We start from the raw sequence: 12,422 nt of genomic DNA, 5'->3' as shown, positions 1-12,422 counted from the left end.
AGGAGTAGCAGTCCCCATGGTATTTCCATTTAATTCAGACCTACCACCACAAAAATAAAAAATTAAAACAAAACCAGCAAATCATGGTGGGTGATGGTGGACTACCATAGACTCCACGGTAGACTCCAATTGTAGTTTTCATGCCAGATGTGCAAACTTTACTAAAATAGACCAAGGTAAATTCCAGCACTTGGCATGAAGCAACTGTCCTGGCAAATGCCTTCTCCTTCCCCACCCCAGTCATTTTCAGGAAGGAAGATCAGAAAAAATTTGCATTCACTTGGAATGACAGCAGCACACGGTCATGGCTGTGCCCCGGGGCTATCTTAACTCTCCTACTCAGTCACAATATACTTACTACCTGTCCTTCCTCAGAGCCTCATACTGGTTCTGGGAAGTACTATGTTGATGAGATCATATTAATCAGATGTGGGAGAAGAGGAAGTGGTGAATCTCCTGGATGCCTTCTAAGATACATGTGCAAGAGGGTGGAAAATACCAAGATAAAGGGATCAGATACAACAGTAGAAGTTTTAGTGGGTCAGAGATCTAGGACATGTGGAGACATGCCCTTCAAAGTAACAGACAAGTAATTGTACCTTGTATGTCTTACCACCAATAAAGAGGCACTCGGTGGACCTCTGGATTTGGGGGACAACATTTATCTCCTTTGGGAATACTGCTCCAAACCATTTATCGGATGTCATGCTGATAGAAGCATTCATAACTAGGGAAGGACACATTAGGAGCCTTCCGCAAGCCCTGTAGGAGGCTTCAGCGCAGACCTCTAGGAATCTGGAGCGAGAATATGCTTTCTTCAGTATCTGAAAACCAACACCTGGCATGCTACTGGGTTTTTGTTGGTTTTTTATTTTTTTTTTAGATTTATTTATTTCTTTGAGAGAGAGAGAGAGCCCAAGCAGGGGGACAGGGCAGAGGGAAAGACAGAAGCAGACTCCCTGTTGAGCAGGGTTCCTCTCCCACAATGCAGGGTTCAATCCCAGGACTCTGAGCTCGTGACCTGAACCAAAGGCGGATGCCCATTCGACTGAGCCACCCAGGCGCCCCTGCTACTGGGTTCTAACAGAGACTGAGCAGTGACTGTGGGAGACCCACTGACCATGTGGCCGGAGCACCCCATTGTCAGTTGCCAGCTGTCAGAGCACTATGTCATAAAGTCAGACGATTGCAACAGCAAGCCGTCATGGGATGGAACTGGAACATTCAAGACCAGGCCTGAGCAGGCCTGGAAGTCACAGACCGATCGCACAAGCAGACCATACGGTCTGGTCACCATATTCTCGCTGGAGCCTCTCCCTCCGCTCACGGCTGTACCTCCTGGGGGATTGCTTATGGCCAGCTGTGGAGGAGGAGAAAGCTTGGGCCTGCTTTATGGACAGGTTAGCACAATAGACTGGTAGGAGACAAAAACGAAAGGAACTTTCCCGCACTGCAGCCCCGCTTACGCAGACCCTGCAGAAGAGTGCAAAGGGGAGATTGCCCCAGGCGGCAGAACTTCAAGCAGTGCGTTGACTTGCTTCCAAAAGGGTAGTGGCCTGAGAAAAGGACTCCAGGCAGCAGTGAACAGTTTGGCTGATTCATCAGGAAACTACAAAGGGCAACACTGAAAAACTGAAATTCAGGAAGTCTGAGGAAGAGTGTTGTGTATTGACCTCTGAGAGAAGATACAAAGCGTGTGCGGATCTCTCAGTTCAATGTCTCCCCGAGAATGCCCGTTGTAGACGAGCCACTGAACCACCAGGTAGGTACGATGATTCGTGTATGATCCAACTGAGTGATCGTCTCACATCCTCCACCTCAGAGCATGCGCAATGGATCTGTGAACAGAGAGGCCACGCCAGTAAGGATGGAAGCCATGCCCGGTCCAGCAGCCCCGGCTCTCCTGCACTAAAGCAGATCCAGGTGTTACTGCTACTAAGTGGCCCACCTGTTAGAGCAAGACTGATGGGAGCTCTCGATGGTGGTACCATGCCTCAAGGAGAGCACACAGTCACAGGCTGTCAGGTTCCTTACAATGAACCCAGCCATCGCAGAATGGCCACGATTCTTCGGTGACGTCATGAGATTTATATAGCTCGCCTTCCTCGTCCCCAACGTCATGGCTAGCATTATGCTCTGAGGGCTCCCAGAGTGCCTAATTTATCGTCATGGGGTTCCCCCTTCATGACCATGGCAGAAGTGGGCACATGACCATATTATTCCCTGGTCCCACCGTGTACCATTACCCACCAGAAGCAGCCATACTAAAAGATGTTGGAATAATCACTCGAAGGCATAGCTAAGGCATCAGCTTGAAGAGAGCATTCATGTGCTACCTGCCTGAAGATATATTTCTATACCTTGAGCCAACAGCTATTGTATATACGTTATATCCCGTCTCCGTGGGATATACAGGTCTGGGAACAAAGGAAGTGGCTCTCAGTGTCCTGCTTGGTGAATTTGTGCTTTCTACTTAGGTTCTGCTAGACTATAAAGATCGTAGTCTTCAGAGGGTAGGGGGAGAACACTGCTACCAGAGGGCACAGTGGATCTTCAGCTGCCCTCTGTGCTGGCTGGCTTAACAGTGCAGCCTTAGGGCATGGCTTCCCCTTCCCTGAATCACTTGCCCACTCAGTCGTGTTGCTTATACTTCCCAAATTAAACTATTTTCTCTCTGTTCTTTATCTCAAGATCAGCTCTTAGAATAACCTATGCTAAGACACATGTAACTCAAGGACCACATTTTGATTAGCAATGGTTTAGAGAGTGAACTCATTTTTTTTTTAATCTCCCTCTCTCTCTCTCTCTGCACCCTCCTCCTTTGTGTGTGTGCGTGCACACAAGCATGTATAATGTGAAAAGGTCTATAAGGATAGAAACAAGTATTAACAATAGTTCTTTCTGGGTGGTGCAATCATGAATATTTCAAGTTTCCTTTTAATTTTTTTTTTCTGTATTTTGTTTTTCTGCTGCAGTGACTGTGTATATTAGCAGCTCTCTTTAATTGGCAATTAGGAGATTATTAGTGACTCCAGTGAGTGGCAGGGAGCAGAGCCAGCCTGCCGGGGTTGATGAGCCGCAGGGAGGGTGAGCAGGGCACGCTTTCAAAAGGCGGGGGTAGGGAGAGGCAAGAAATGAGGGGGGAGCCAGAGGAGAGGGGCTGTTTGCAGAAGCGTGAGCATACTCGCAGGCTGAGGGAAAGGAGCCAATGCTGAGAGAGGAGACACAAAGACAGTGGAGAGGGGGACCACCGAAGGACATGGGTCCCAGAGGAGGTCTGAGGGGATTAGACCAGGGCCCAGGTGGAGGAATTCATTCTGGGCAGAAGGCACACTTCACCCTCGGGCTCCCGGAAAGGAAGTGAGGATGGATAAAGTTATAAATGCGTTGACTTCCTCCATTTGTTTATATTACACTCTGCCTCATTTCACAAAGGACTTGAGGTCTTTCTATAGCGAAGTTGATAGGTTGACTGGGGACTGGAAGTTAAGAAGTCCCCCTGAGAAGGGGGGGGGTCTCCTTTCTTCATGGAGTGGGAGGCAAGTCCCCCACAGAGAAAAGAACAGGGGTGTGTCCATGGGGCTTGAGGAGACAGGCAAAGGTTTGGGAATGCGGAGGGACAGAGACCATTGGATGGATCTGGCCCAGCTCTAAGCTGCCCACGGCGCAATCTTCTCCAGCGGCTCAGGGTGGGGAAGCCTCGGCCTCCTCCTTGGTCTGATGCCAGGCGAGTCATTCACCTTCCAAACTACAGGGTCCTGATCTGCACATGGCGAGAAAAACAGCAAGTCTGGAGGGTGGTCGTGTGGATTAAGTAAAAACATGTCACGAAGCACCTAGCACAGTGCCTGGTACACAGGACAGGCTTAGTACTCCTTCCTGCCCCTCCCCTTCGGAGCAAACCTGAGCCCGTGGACCCTGGATGGAGAGGGACACGGCCGTGGGTACCTTGTAGTAGTGGATGCAGTTGGATACAACAGCAATTTTAAATACAGTCCACGTGTTACTCACAGCAGCTGTGTTCTATAGAGTTGCCACAAAGACTGAAATAGGGAATCCTGAATCACTGCCTCTTAAAGAAATACAGCGTTCCTGTGAGCCTCTGGCCACACTTTCATCAACCAATCAATACATAACCTTGTTTTACGTGAGTTTCTGTTTAAAGACACCTTAGCTAATATATATTGTTGATTCATCAGCATTAAACTCGGCCAAGAGCACCATAAGTCACGCCAAGAACACCATAAGTCACGCTCATCGACCTCACGGGTTTTCTCCCCGAGGCTCATCCCAACCCCCCTGCGCTCAGAAACTGGACCGCTCTTCCATTCTTCCCCCGGGGGCCCGTTTAAACAGCAACATCACCAGCAAAAAGCCCCCAAACAAGAAAAATGTGGCACTGAATAGACCTTGAAAAAGACACTTGTTTATGGTATGACACTTGTTTACAAAAGCGTTGTCTCGTTGGACCTCAGCTGGGAACATGTACATCAGTCGACTCTAAATCTTCATGACTCCGTGCAGGCATGGGTCCCTGGGCGACTGCAGAAGTTCCTCAAGGATCGATTTGGGGTTACAATCGATTTACAAGTAGCTGAAGGGCGCCTGGGTGGCTCAGTGGGTTAAGCATCACACTCTTGGTTTCGGTTCAGGTCCATGATCTCAGGATTGTGATTTCAAGCCCCACGTCTGGCTCTAAACTGGGTGGGGAGCCTGCGTAAGCTTCTCTCTTTTCCTCTCCCTCTACACCTCTCCCCTCCCCCTCTCTAAAGAGAAAACAACTTTTTCAAGTAGGTGCATTTGCAAATACGGAATCCATGAATAATGACATCTGACTGTATTTTTTCTGATTATAAAATTAAATAATGTAAAAGATGCAGTCCCCTCCATAATCCTAGATACACACTCAGATAAACACTGTCGGAACGGCTATAGAGTTCTGCAGATCTCTGCTAGGCAGAGAATGCCTGTGTGCATTTGTGCGACTGTGTGTCTGTGTCCGAGTGTCTGTGTGTGTGTGTGTTTTCCATCCAATAAGATCTCTTGGATAGTTTTCAAAAAAAAAAAAATCCTGAAGTTATATTTTAGAGTATGGATGGAAGCAGTCGGGATGCAGTGTGGTCAGGACCTCCCAGTCTCATTTCAGACCCCTTGACCGCATCAAGTTGGGGAAGCAATGATCCAGAAAGAGCAATGGCTTGCCAAACTTAACTATCACCCGCAGTCTGAGTGCATGTCGTGTTCAGCATTTAACTGAGATGGTGTAAGTAAGGTCAGCCAAAGGACCGAGACTAAAAGCAGAAAACACAGCAAAAGGTCAAGAGACTGACTTACAGCCAGAGAAAACCATAGTCCATACGCTTGGGAAGGGGCTGGGGCTACAGAACAAGGGGAGCCCAGCTATTTGAAAGGATTCAGACAATAGCATAGCAGTAACGGAGCTTCTAAAAACAGCCGTGGGATGGCATGGGGCACGCCAAGCTGCTGCAAGAAAGAGACCCAAAATACAGTGGCTTACCGAAAATGGACGTTTATTTCTCTTTCTCTAGTCTGCATGATTCCACTCCATGTCGTCATTCAGAGCTCAGGTCCCCTCCTTATCTTTGCTCTGTCAGCCCCTTTGAAGCATTATTGAAGCTTGGTCCCTGCCACATCTGTGTTCCAGCTTGAGGGAAGAGGAAATGGAGCATGGCAGAGCAAAAGCCCCATGCCTTAAGGATTGTTTCTATTTACGTTCTATTAGAAGGGACTTAGTCACAAAGCCACATTCAGTAACAAGAGCACCTAGGAAGTGTGGTCTCCAGCAGACCGGCCACTTGGCCGGCTACTCTACTGCTAAAGAATGGGAGGATAGAGGACAGGTTGAACAAACGAAGCCCGTCCATCCATCATCGTGCCTTTTTCCATTTCGCTTCAAATCCTTAAATAATTTAGACCTTCCTCTCCTTACACAAAAAAATATATTGGGGACGCAAATCGGTGTGTTATTTGGGATTCTTTTGGTTGCCAAGTGACAGCACAGTGCTGCTATTAAACTTGCTTAAGCAATAAGGTGGGCCATGTCATATATCCAAATTCTGGGCTCTGCGTCAAAGCACCAGCCCTTTTTCCCTACGACTCATGCCTCAGTCATGTGCTGGCAGCTTCCTAAGATTGGGAGCAAGTTAGCTGCTGCAGTTCCAACCATCACCACCAAACACATCCCAATCAGGAAAGGGGCCAGAGTTTGGGAAAGGGAAGAGATCTTTAGCAGAAGTTGCTTCCCCACCAGAGGCTTGACCTCTGTTTTTTTTTCAGGCCAAACCTGTATCACGTGACAAAGCCCAAACTCTCACTGGCAAGAAGAATGCATCCACCACCATGGACTTGAACCAAAAGGGACTTGAACTCCTAGAACTCCACCATGGACTTGAACTCCTAGACTGGGCTGGGGTCAACATTCTGTTGGTCACATGGGGAAGGGACCCGCCTGAACAAAATCAGGCTCTGACTGCAAGGAAAAGTGGAAGAATGGTTGTGGCATGAGTTACCAACTTGTTTCTGGAGATCACGGTGGCAAGGGGACCACGTGATGATGTGAAGGGGACATAAACAGCAGAGAAGTGAACTTTGAACTGTTTCTTAAATTGTACCTCAAAAAAGTCTAACTCCAGTGAAGACATGTCTGGAGAAGGCAGAAACTAGGGAGACACGTTCAATGTCTCTGACAACAGTGATCTAAGTCTCTCTTCCTAGGTCTACAGCTTTGCTGCTGTTACTCAGTACACAGTTTAATGTGTACCAAACACTGCCCATATGCAGACATATCAGAAAGGATTCCTGCCTTTACCTTGCTGATGGTATAATGAGCATCTCCCTGACTCCCTAAAACCCACACCAGACCAAGTCATTTTCCCGCTAGAAAGCCCAATGCCTCCAGGAAATCCTTTACCGTGACCCACAATACCCTCCTCTCCAAGCCTTCCCCACCCCACCCCCGACCGTACAGAACTACTTGCACTTCCCTCAAAGTGCCCTCCCCTTTCACGCCTCTGTGCTTCTGCACCGGCTGTCCCCTCCATCTAGAAATCCCTTATCCCCTCTCCATCTGGCATAGGAGATAAGGTCTCCTATTACTCTCTCCTTCTCTCCTGCTCCAACCTTCCAACCCGCGCCCCCCCCCCCCCACACACACACAAAATAGCACTCCGGAATGTTTGCTGAATAGAGGCCACTCCTTGGGTCAGACAGGGCTTTCTAAACTTCTCCCCCAAGCACTCCTTAAGAAAGTGAAGAGGAAACCCTGAACTTGCTGTAAGCAAGCTGGGCATTTTCTCGAGTCTATCTTTGCAATTTATGCAAAGGCTGTATTTTATACACATTACAGCACGCATCATTGCTTGTTTTAACAAAAAAATACTATTTTCCCCAAATCTTCACGTCGATCATCCAGAAAGATGCTCCTTGTTTACTTGTTATCCTCTTAAATGAGCTGTCCTCACCCGCCGCAGGGATCCTAAGCGAGACGCTCATGTTGTTCTGTGTGCAGATCCTGAAGGAACAGCTGGGGCTTCGGTCCCCGGGGAGTACGGGAACGGTGGGGGCAGCGAGGGGGTCCGCAGGCTGGAGGCCTGGCCCCGCCTCTCCTCTCCCCCGCCCGCCGCAGGGGCGGAGTCGCCTGGGCCCGGCCCGCGGGGGCGGGGAGGGAGTCACTGTAGCTGAGAGCTTGCGCTCGGCTGGTTCCGGGTTGAGAGGCTGCGCTCGGACCGGAGCAGTGGTCGCTGAGCCGGCAGGGGTAAGGGGCCACGCCGGGCGGGGTCTTGGAGCCGAGATTAGGCAGCCGAGCTGCTCGCGCCCCTCCTCTTCTCTGCCACGCACGTCCGCGGCGCAGCTCCGCTTGGCTTTCCCCTTCCCCAGAATTCCCCATCCCCAGCTTCTCCCCCTCCCCCCACTGCACCCATCCCGGGATTTCAGCTCCCCTAAGGCCTCCGCCCCCCTCCTGGATCCTCTTCTCCCAGTACCCATCCCTTAAGACTGTCCCTTCCTCTAGAAGCTCCTTGCCAGGAGCCCCTTCCCTCTGACACCAGGGCCCCCTACCTCCAGCCCCCATCGCTTCGAGTCACCCACTACCTAGAGACCACCTTCCTGGACTCGCATCCCGGCTAGTCTCTGCCCTGCACCTCTTCCTCGCGTTCCCCCCTTCCCTCCCGGATAAGCCCCCCCCCTTCCTTCTGTAGCTCCTACTCCTGCCTCTCCCCGTCTGCTCCCTGAACACATCTCTCGGTTGCGGCCCCCAACAGCGCCGCGCTCGCTCAGCCTCCCCCCTTAATCTCAGGGCCCCCTCTCGCCGCCCCCAGCGCCATGGCGTGCAGCCTCAAGGACGAGCTGCTCTGCTCCATCTGTCTGAGCATCTACCAGGACCCGGTGAGCCTGGGCTGCGAGCACTACTTCTGCCGCCGCTGCATCACAGAGCACTGGGTGAGGCAGGAGGCGCAGGGCGCCCGCGACTGCCCCGAGTGCCGGCGCACGTTCGCCGAGCCCGCGCTCGCGCCCAGCCTCAAGCTAGCCAACATCGTGGAGCGCTACAGCGCCTTCCCGCTGGACGCCATCCTCAACGCGCGCCGCGCCGCGCGACCCTGCCAGGCGCACGACAAGGTCAAGCTCTTCTGCCTCACGGACCGCGCGCTGCTCTGCTTCTTCTGCGATGAGCCCGCGCTGCATGAGCAGCACCAGGTCACCGGCATCGACGATGCCTTCGAGGAGTTGCAGGTGAGCTGCTGGGCCGGCCGGGGGCGGGGCCGGGGGCGGGGTCAGAGCTGAACCGTGGGCTGGGCCAAGTCCGAATTGCCACGGGGCGGGGCCGCCGGCAGGGTCAGGGCCCTATCAGAATTCGTACGGGACAGGGACGGGGCGGGGCCTACGGCCCTCCGCACCTGGCGGATCCGGGACGGACCCGAAGTAGGGGTGGGTCCTTGGGGAGGGGCCAGCCATGGAGTGACACGGCCGGCACCAGTGAGATCAGAGATGACCCAGGTACGGGCTTGGGGCAGGGTTGGGGACAGGCACGAATCAGAGCTGGAGGGCCACTGTCTGGGGTCAGGGGCCTGGACCTGAAGGCAGGGTCCACAAATAAACGGTTCAGGACAGAGTTGCGTCAAAACACTGATGGGAAGGGGAACACAATCAGGGCTACACAGGGGGCGGGGCCGCCGTCGGGGAATAGGTCAGGACTGGAGTCGCTGACGGGCAGGCTTGGGGCCGATGGGGCGGGACTCCATCTGGCGTGCATCGGGACCTAGGGAACTGTAGCAGGGCTAGATTTTGTGGGGGCAGGCCAGGGTGAAATCTGAGAGAGCCTAAGTTATGGCCATCCAAACTGCAGAGAGCGTGAGTTTGGTTGCCAAGGCCTAGGTAGGCCAGGGTATGTGACGGGTTAAAGGGAGGATCAAGTCCAGGTACCCTAAGAACTATTTGGGGTTTAAACCAGAGGAGAGGCCAGGATGACTGTGGGAACAGGACTTAAGATTCAAGATTTGGAGAATAAAGGCCCTGAGGTGAGGTGATTCAAGAAAAGGGAGGGGGTGGATCTCTGGGAGTCGCCAGAGGCTTTCGATGACCTCCTTGGCTCTGTTACCCTACTCAAGACCTTTGAAGACTAAATGAAACAGTATATGCAGGGTAACCTGAGCATAGTGAACCTAGGACTATAAATGATCTCCCTGAAACCTTCCCATCTTCACTGACCAACTCCTACTCAGTTCTCAAAGCCCTGCTCAAATGTCCTCTGGGTGTAAGCATCCCCAATCTGCCCTGGCCAAAAAAGAGGGAAGAAAAAAAAAAGCATTAGAGCTGCATTTCCTCAAATATCCTCTGTTAATAAGTATGCTGTTCTAAAAAGTAGTATTCCAAGATCAGCTATATTGGGGAAATAAGAGTATATTCTCGATAGTCCCTTGGGGGATTCTGCATGTACATTTTACATATTAAAAGTTTGGAGAAATCTTGTGGCAAAGAGATCCGTTTAATGTGTTTACTAAAATGGCACCCAAGCTTATTTCAACGTGGAAGTCTAGAATCTTTTCCTCCACCTAAACCATTTCAATCCACCAGTCCTGTGTCTTTGGCCTGGGGATATCAATCTAGCACACAGTTCCCAAAGAGCAGAAACAGTCTCTGATTCATCGTATCTATAGCCCTCAAGCCTGGCATATCCGTGCTCCTCAGTAAAGTTTGAATAATGAATGAGTGAAGGACCAATTCTGGCCTGAGCTGGCCCAGACTGTGGAGCCTTTGGAAGCAGATTTTTCACTCATTTCTTGAATATGCAGTGGACTAATTTGGCACGTAGTGAGCTCCCTGGCCCTTGGGACTCTTAAGCAGGAGCTAAATAACTACTTACCCTTATGTTGTAAGAGGTATCCTCCCCCCAACCCTGAGTCTCTGCGAGTCAGCCTGCACTTAGCAGATGCCTGTGGATGACCCATGGCCCAGGAGAAATGACCCCATGTTCACCATATCATATCTCCCTCCCTGCCCCTTTCATCCCCAAACCATGACTGACTCCTTCCCAGTCTGGCTTTTTGAGGATAGGGAGCAAGAACTGGGGGCTCTGGGAGCTTGCACAGGCTGGCATGGGCCTTCTATCCCCAGAGCATTTTGTGGCAAGCTCTGGTATCCCCATCTCTCTATTTGTGAAGTCACATAAACAGGGAGGGGAGAACCTTTGACATGGCTGGGTGCAGGCTGTGAGGCTTTGAAGGGACTCTGCTGCAACCATCTGTCCAACCTCTTCTTAATATAGATGACTGAGAGCTGGAGAGGTGAGATGACTCCCCCAAAGCCACACCAAGCGACTATGAGAGTACCAGGAAGCTCCACCTACCCCAGGCCATATCCCTCCTCTGCCACTTAGTCCCTCCCCTCCTCTCCCTGTCTGACCTTCTAGCTAGAGAGGCCTCTGCCTTCTGAGCCTGGGTTCCCCTGTCTGCAGACCAGGAAATCAGAATACTCAGTTCTTTGCAATCCATTCCACGTCCTAGGGGAATGCTGGAGGAATTAAATGTGTATTTTCTCTAAATGTTATTGACATGCTTCTACTCCTCGGTGAAAAGAACAAGATGGCCACCTACCTACCCTCTAGGGCAGTATCCTCCGGTCAGGTACTCTTGGGTTCCAGACCTTCCCGTCTGTGTGACTCGCCAAGTCCCTTCATGGAAGCCTTGATGCTCTCTGGTCTGTAGGCTGGGGTCAAAATGGTTCTTTCCTACCAGGATTTCAGGAGACTGACCTGAGATGAACCTGCTGTTTGAGATGCTTGGCGCAGGGAAGGGGCTGGGTCAGCACGCACTCCCATCCCTTGTCCTTCTACCTGTGAGACCTCATGAGCCCAGCTGGGCGAATGCCCAGACCTGCCTCTCTTGCCTGAGGAGGAGGCCTTGCTCTGGCGCCTCCTCTGGGCTTGGCAAGAAGGTGGCAGAGAAACATGCCTTCCGCACTCAAGAGGGGAGCTCCTGGGAGAGCTTCAAGCCACTCCCCACCCCACCTGCCTCTCTTTCCTTGTGGGGTAACATAATCAACAGAGCAGGGCTCACTCACTATGTGTGCACTGGGAATGAGGCTGAGCCTGCCCGGCACTGCCCCCCCTTCTCTCCTGGCTGCTGGTGGTTCTGTCCCCAGGGCTGCGAGAGCCTGGGCTTGGGCCCGTCTCTGGGAGAAGAACAGACTCAGAGCTGGCAGAGCCTTGGAGATCTTCTGGTTCAACCCTCACTTGACAGGTGGCGCGCAATGGCAGAGGAGGACAAAGCGGACCTTGCCCCAGGCCCGAGGCCCTGGGAGGGCTGTGCCTGGGCTCAGCTGGAGTCTCCTCCCTTCCCACCTAGCGCTTGGCCTGCAGCTTTTAGATTTATTATAAATCCTGAAGGCAGCAGAGCAGAAAGGTGAAGAACTCCCACTTTGTACCGGGCAGCTTCAATCCCAGTGCTGCCACTTCTTGGCGATGTGGCCTTAGAAGAGTCACTTCCGTCTCTGAGCTTCAAGTCCCTCACTGACAGCAGTGGGGGTGGATGAAATAAGATGATATTTGCAAGAACTCAGTACCGCACTCCGCACCTAGTAAGCACTCAGTAAATGACAGTTCTAGAATGATATCATACTGTACCCTATTGACATTGGTGTACAAGGCAGTCTTGTGCATTCTAGAATGTTTAGGAGTATCCTTGGCCCCTAAAAACTAACCAGCAGCATTTCCCACCACCCCCTCTCACTCCCCCACCCTCCCATCCCACTAAGCTGTGACAACCCAAAACATCTCCAGTCTTCATCTCATGTCCCCTGGGGTCAGAGTCACCCCTGGTTGAGACCCTTGTCCTAAAGAAGCTCTAAACAGCTTTCTAGGCTCAGCTTAATTATCACCTTCTCCGGGAAGCTTTCCCTGGCCTGCCAGG

The 12,422-nt window shown here is 51.7% G+C and overlaps 1 protein-coding gene across 4 annotated transcripts in view; it reads left to right on the top strand.

Moving 5' to 3' along the window:
- The first annotated feature begins 7,687 nt into the window (after positions 1 to 7,687).
- TRIM62 (tripartite motif containing 62) overlaps positions 7,688 to 12,422 on the top strand; it is a 28,947-nt gene continuing 24,212 nt past the window's right edge. The window contains exons 1-2 of one of the 4 annotated variants that reach the window (XM_004740875.3): positions 7,688 to 7,774; positions 8,337 to 8,748. In XM_004740875.3, coding sequence (XP_004740932.1) covers positions 8,341 to 8,748 — 408 coding nt within the window. In that variant the 5' untranslated portion in view covers positions 7,688 to 7,774; positions 8,337 to 8,340. Of the gene's footprint in view, positions 7,775 to 8,279; positions 8,749 to 8,934; positions 9,013 to 12,422 lie in introns of those variants that run through there. The other 3 variants (XM_004740874.3, XM_045064154.1, XM_045064155.1) reach the window with 3 other exon arrangements.

Source organism: Mustela putorius, unplaced genomic scaffold (genome assembly GCF_011764305.1).
Source record: "Mustela putorius furo isolate JIRA1106 unplaced genomic scaffold, ASM1176430v1.1 tig00003853_pilon_pilon_pilon, whole genome shotgun sequence".
NCBI classification, from domain to species: Eukaryota; Metazoa; Chordata; class Mammalia; order Carnivora; family Mustelidae; genus Mustela; species Mustela putorius.
This window is presented reverse-complemented; position numbering and strand designations above follow the sequence as displayed.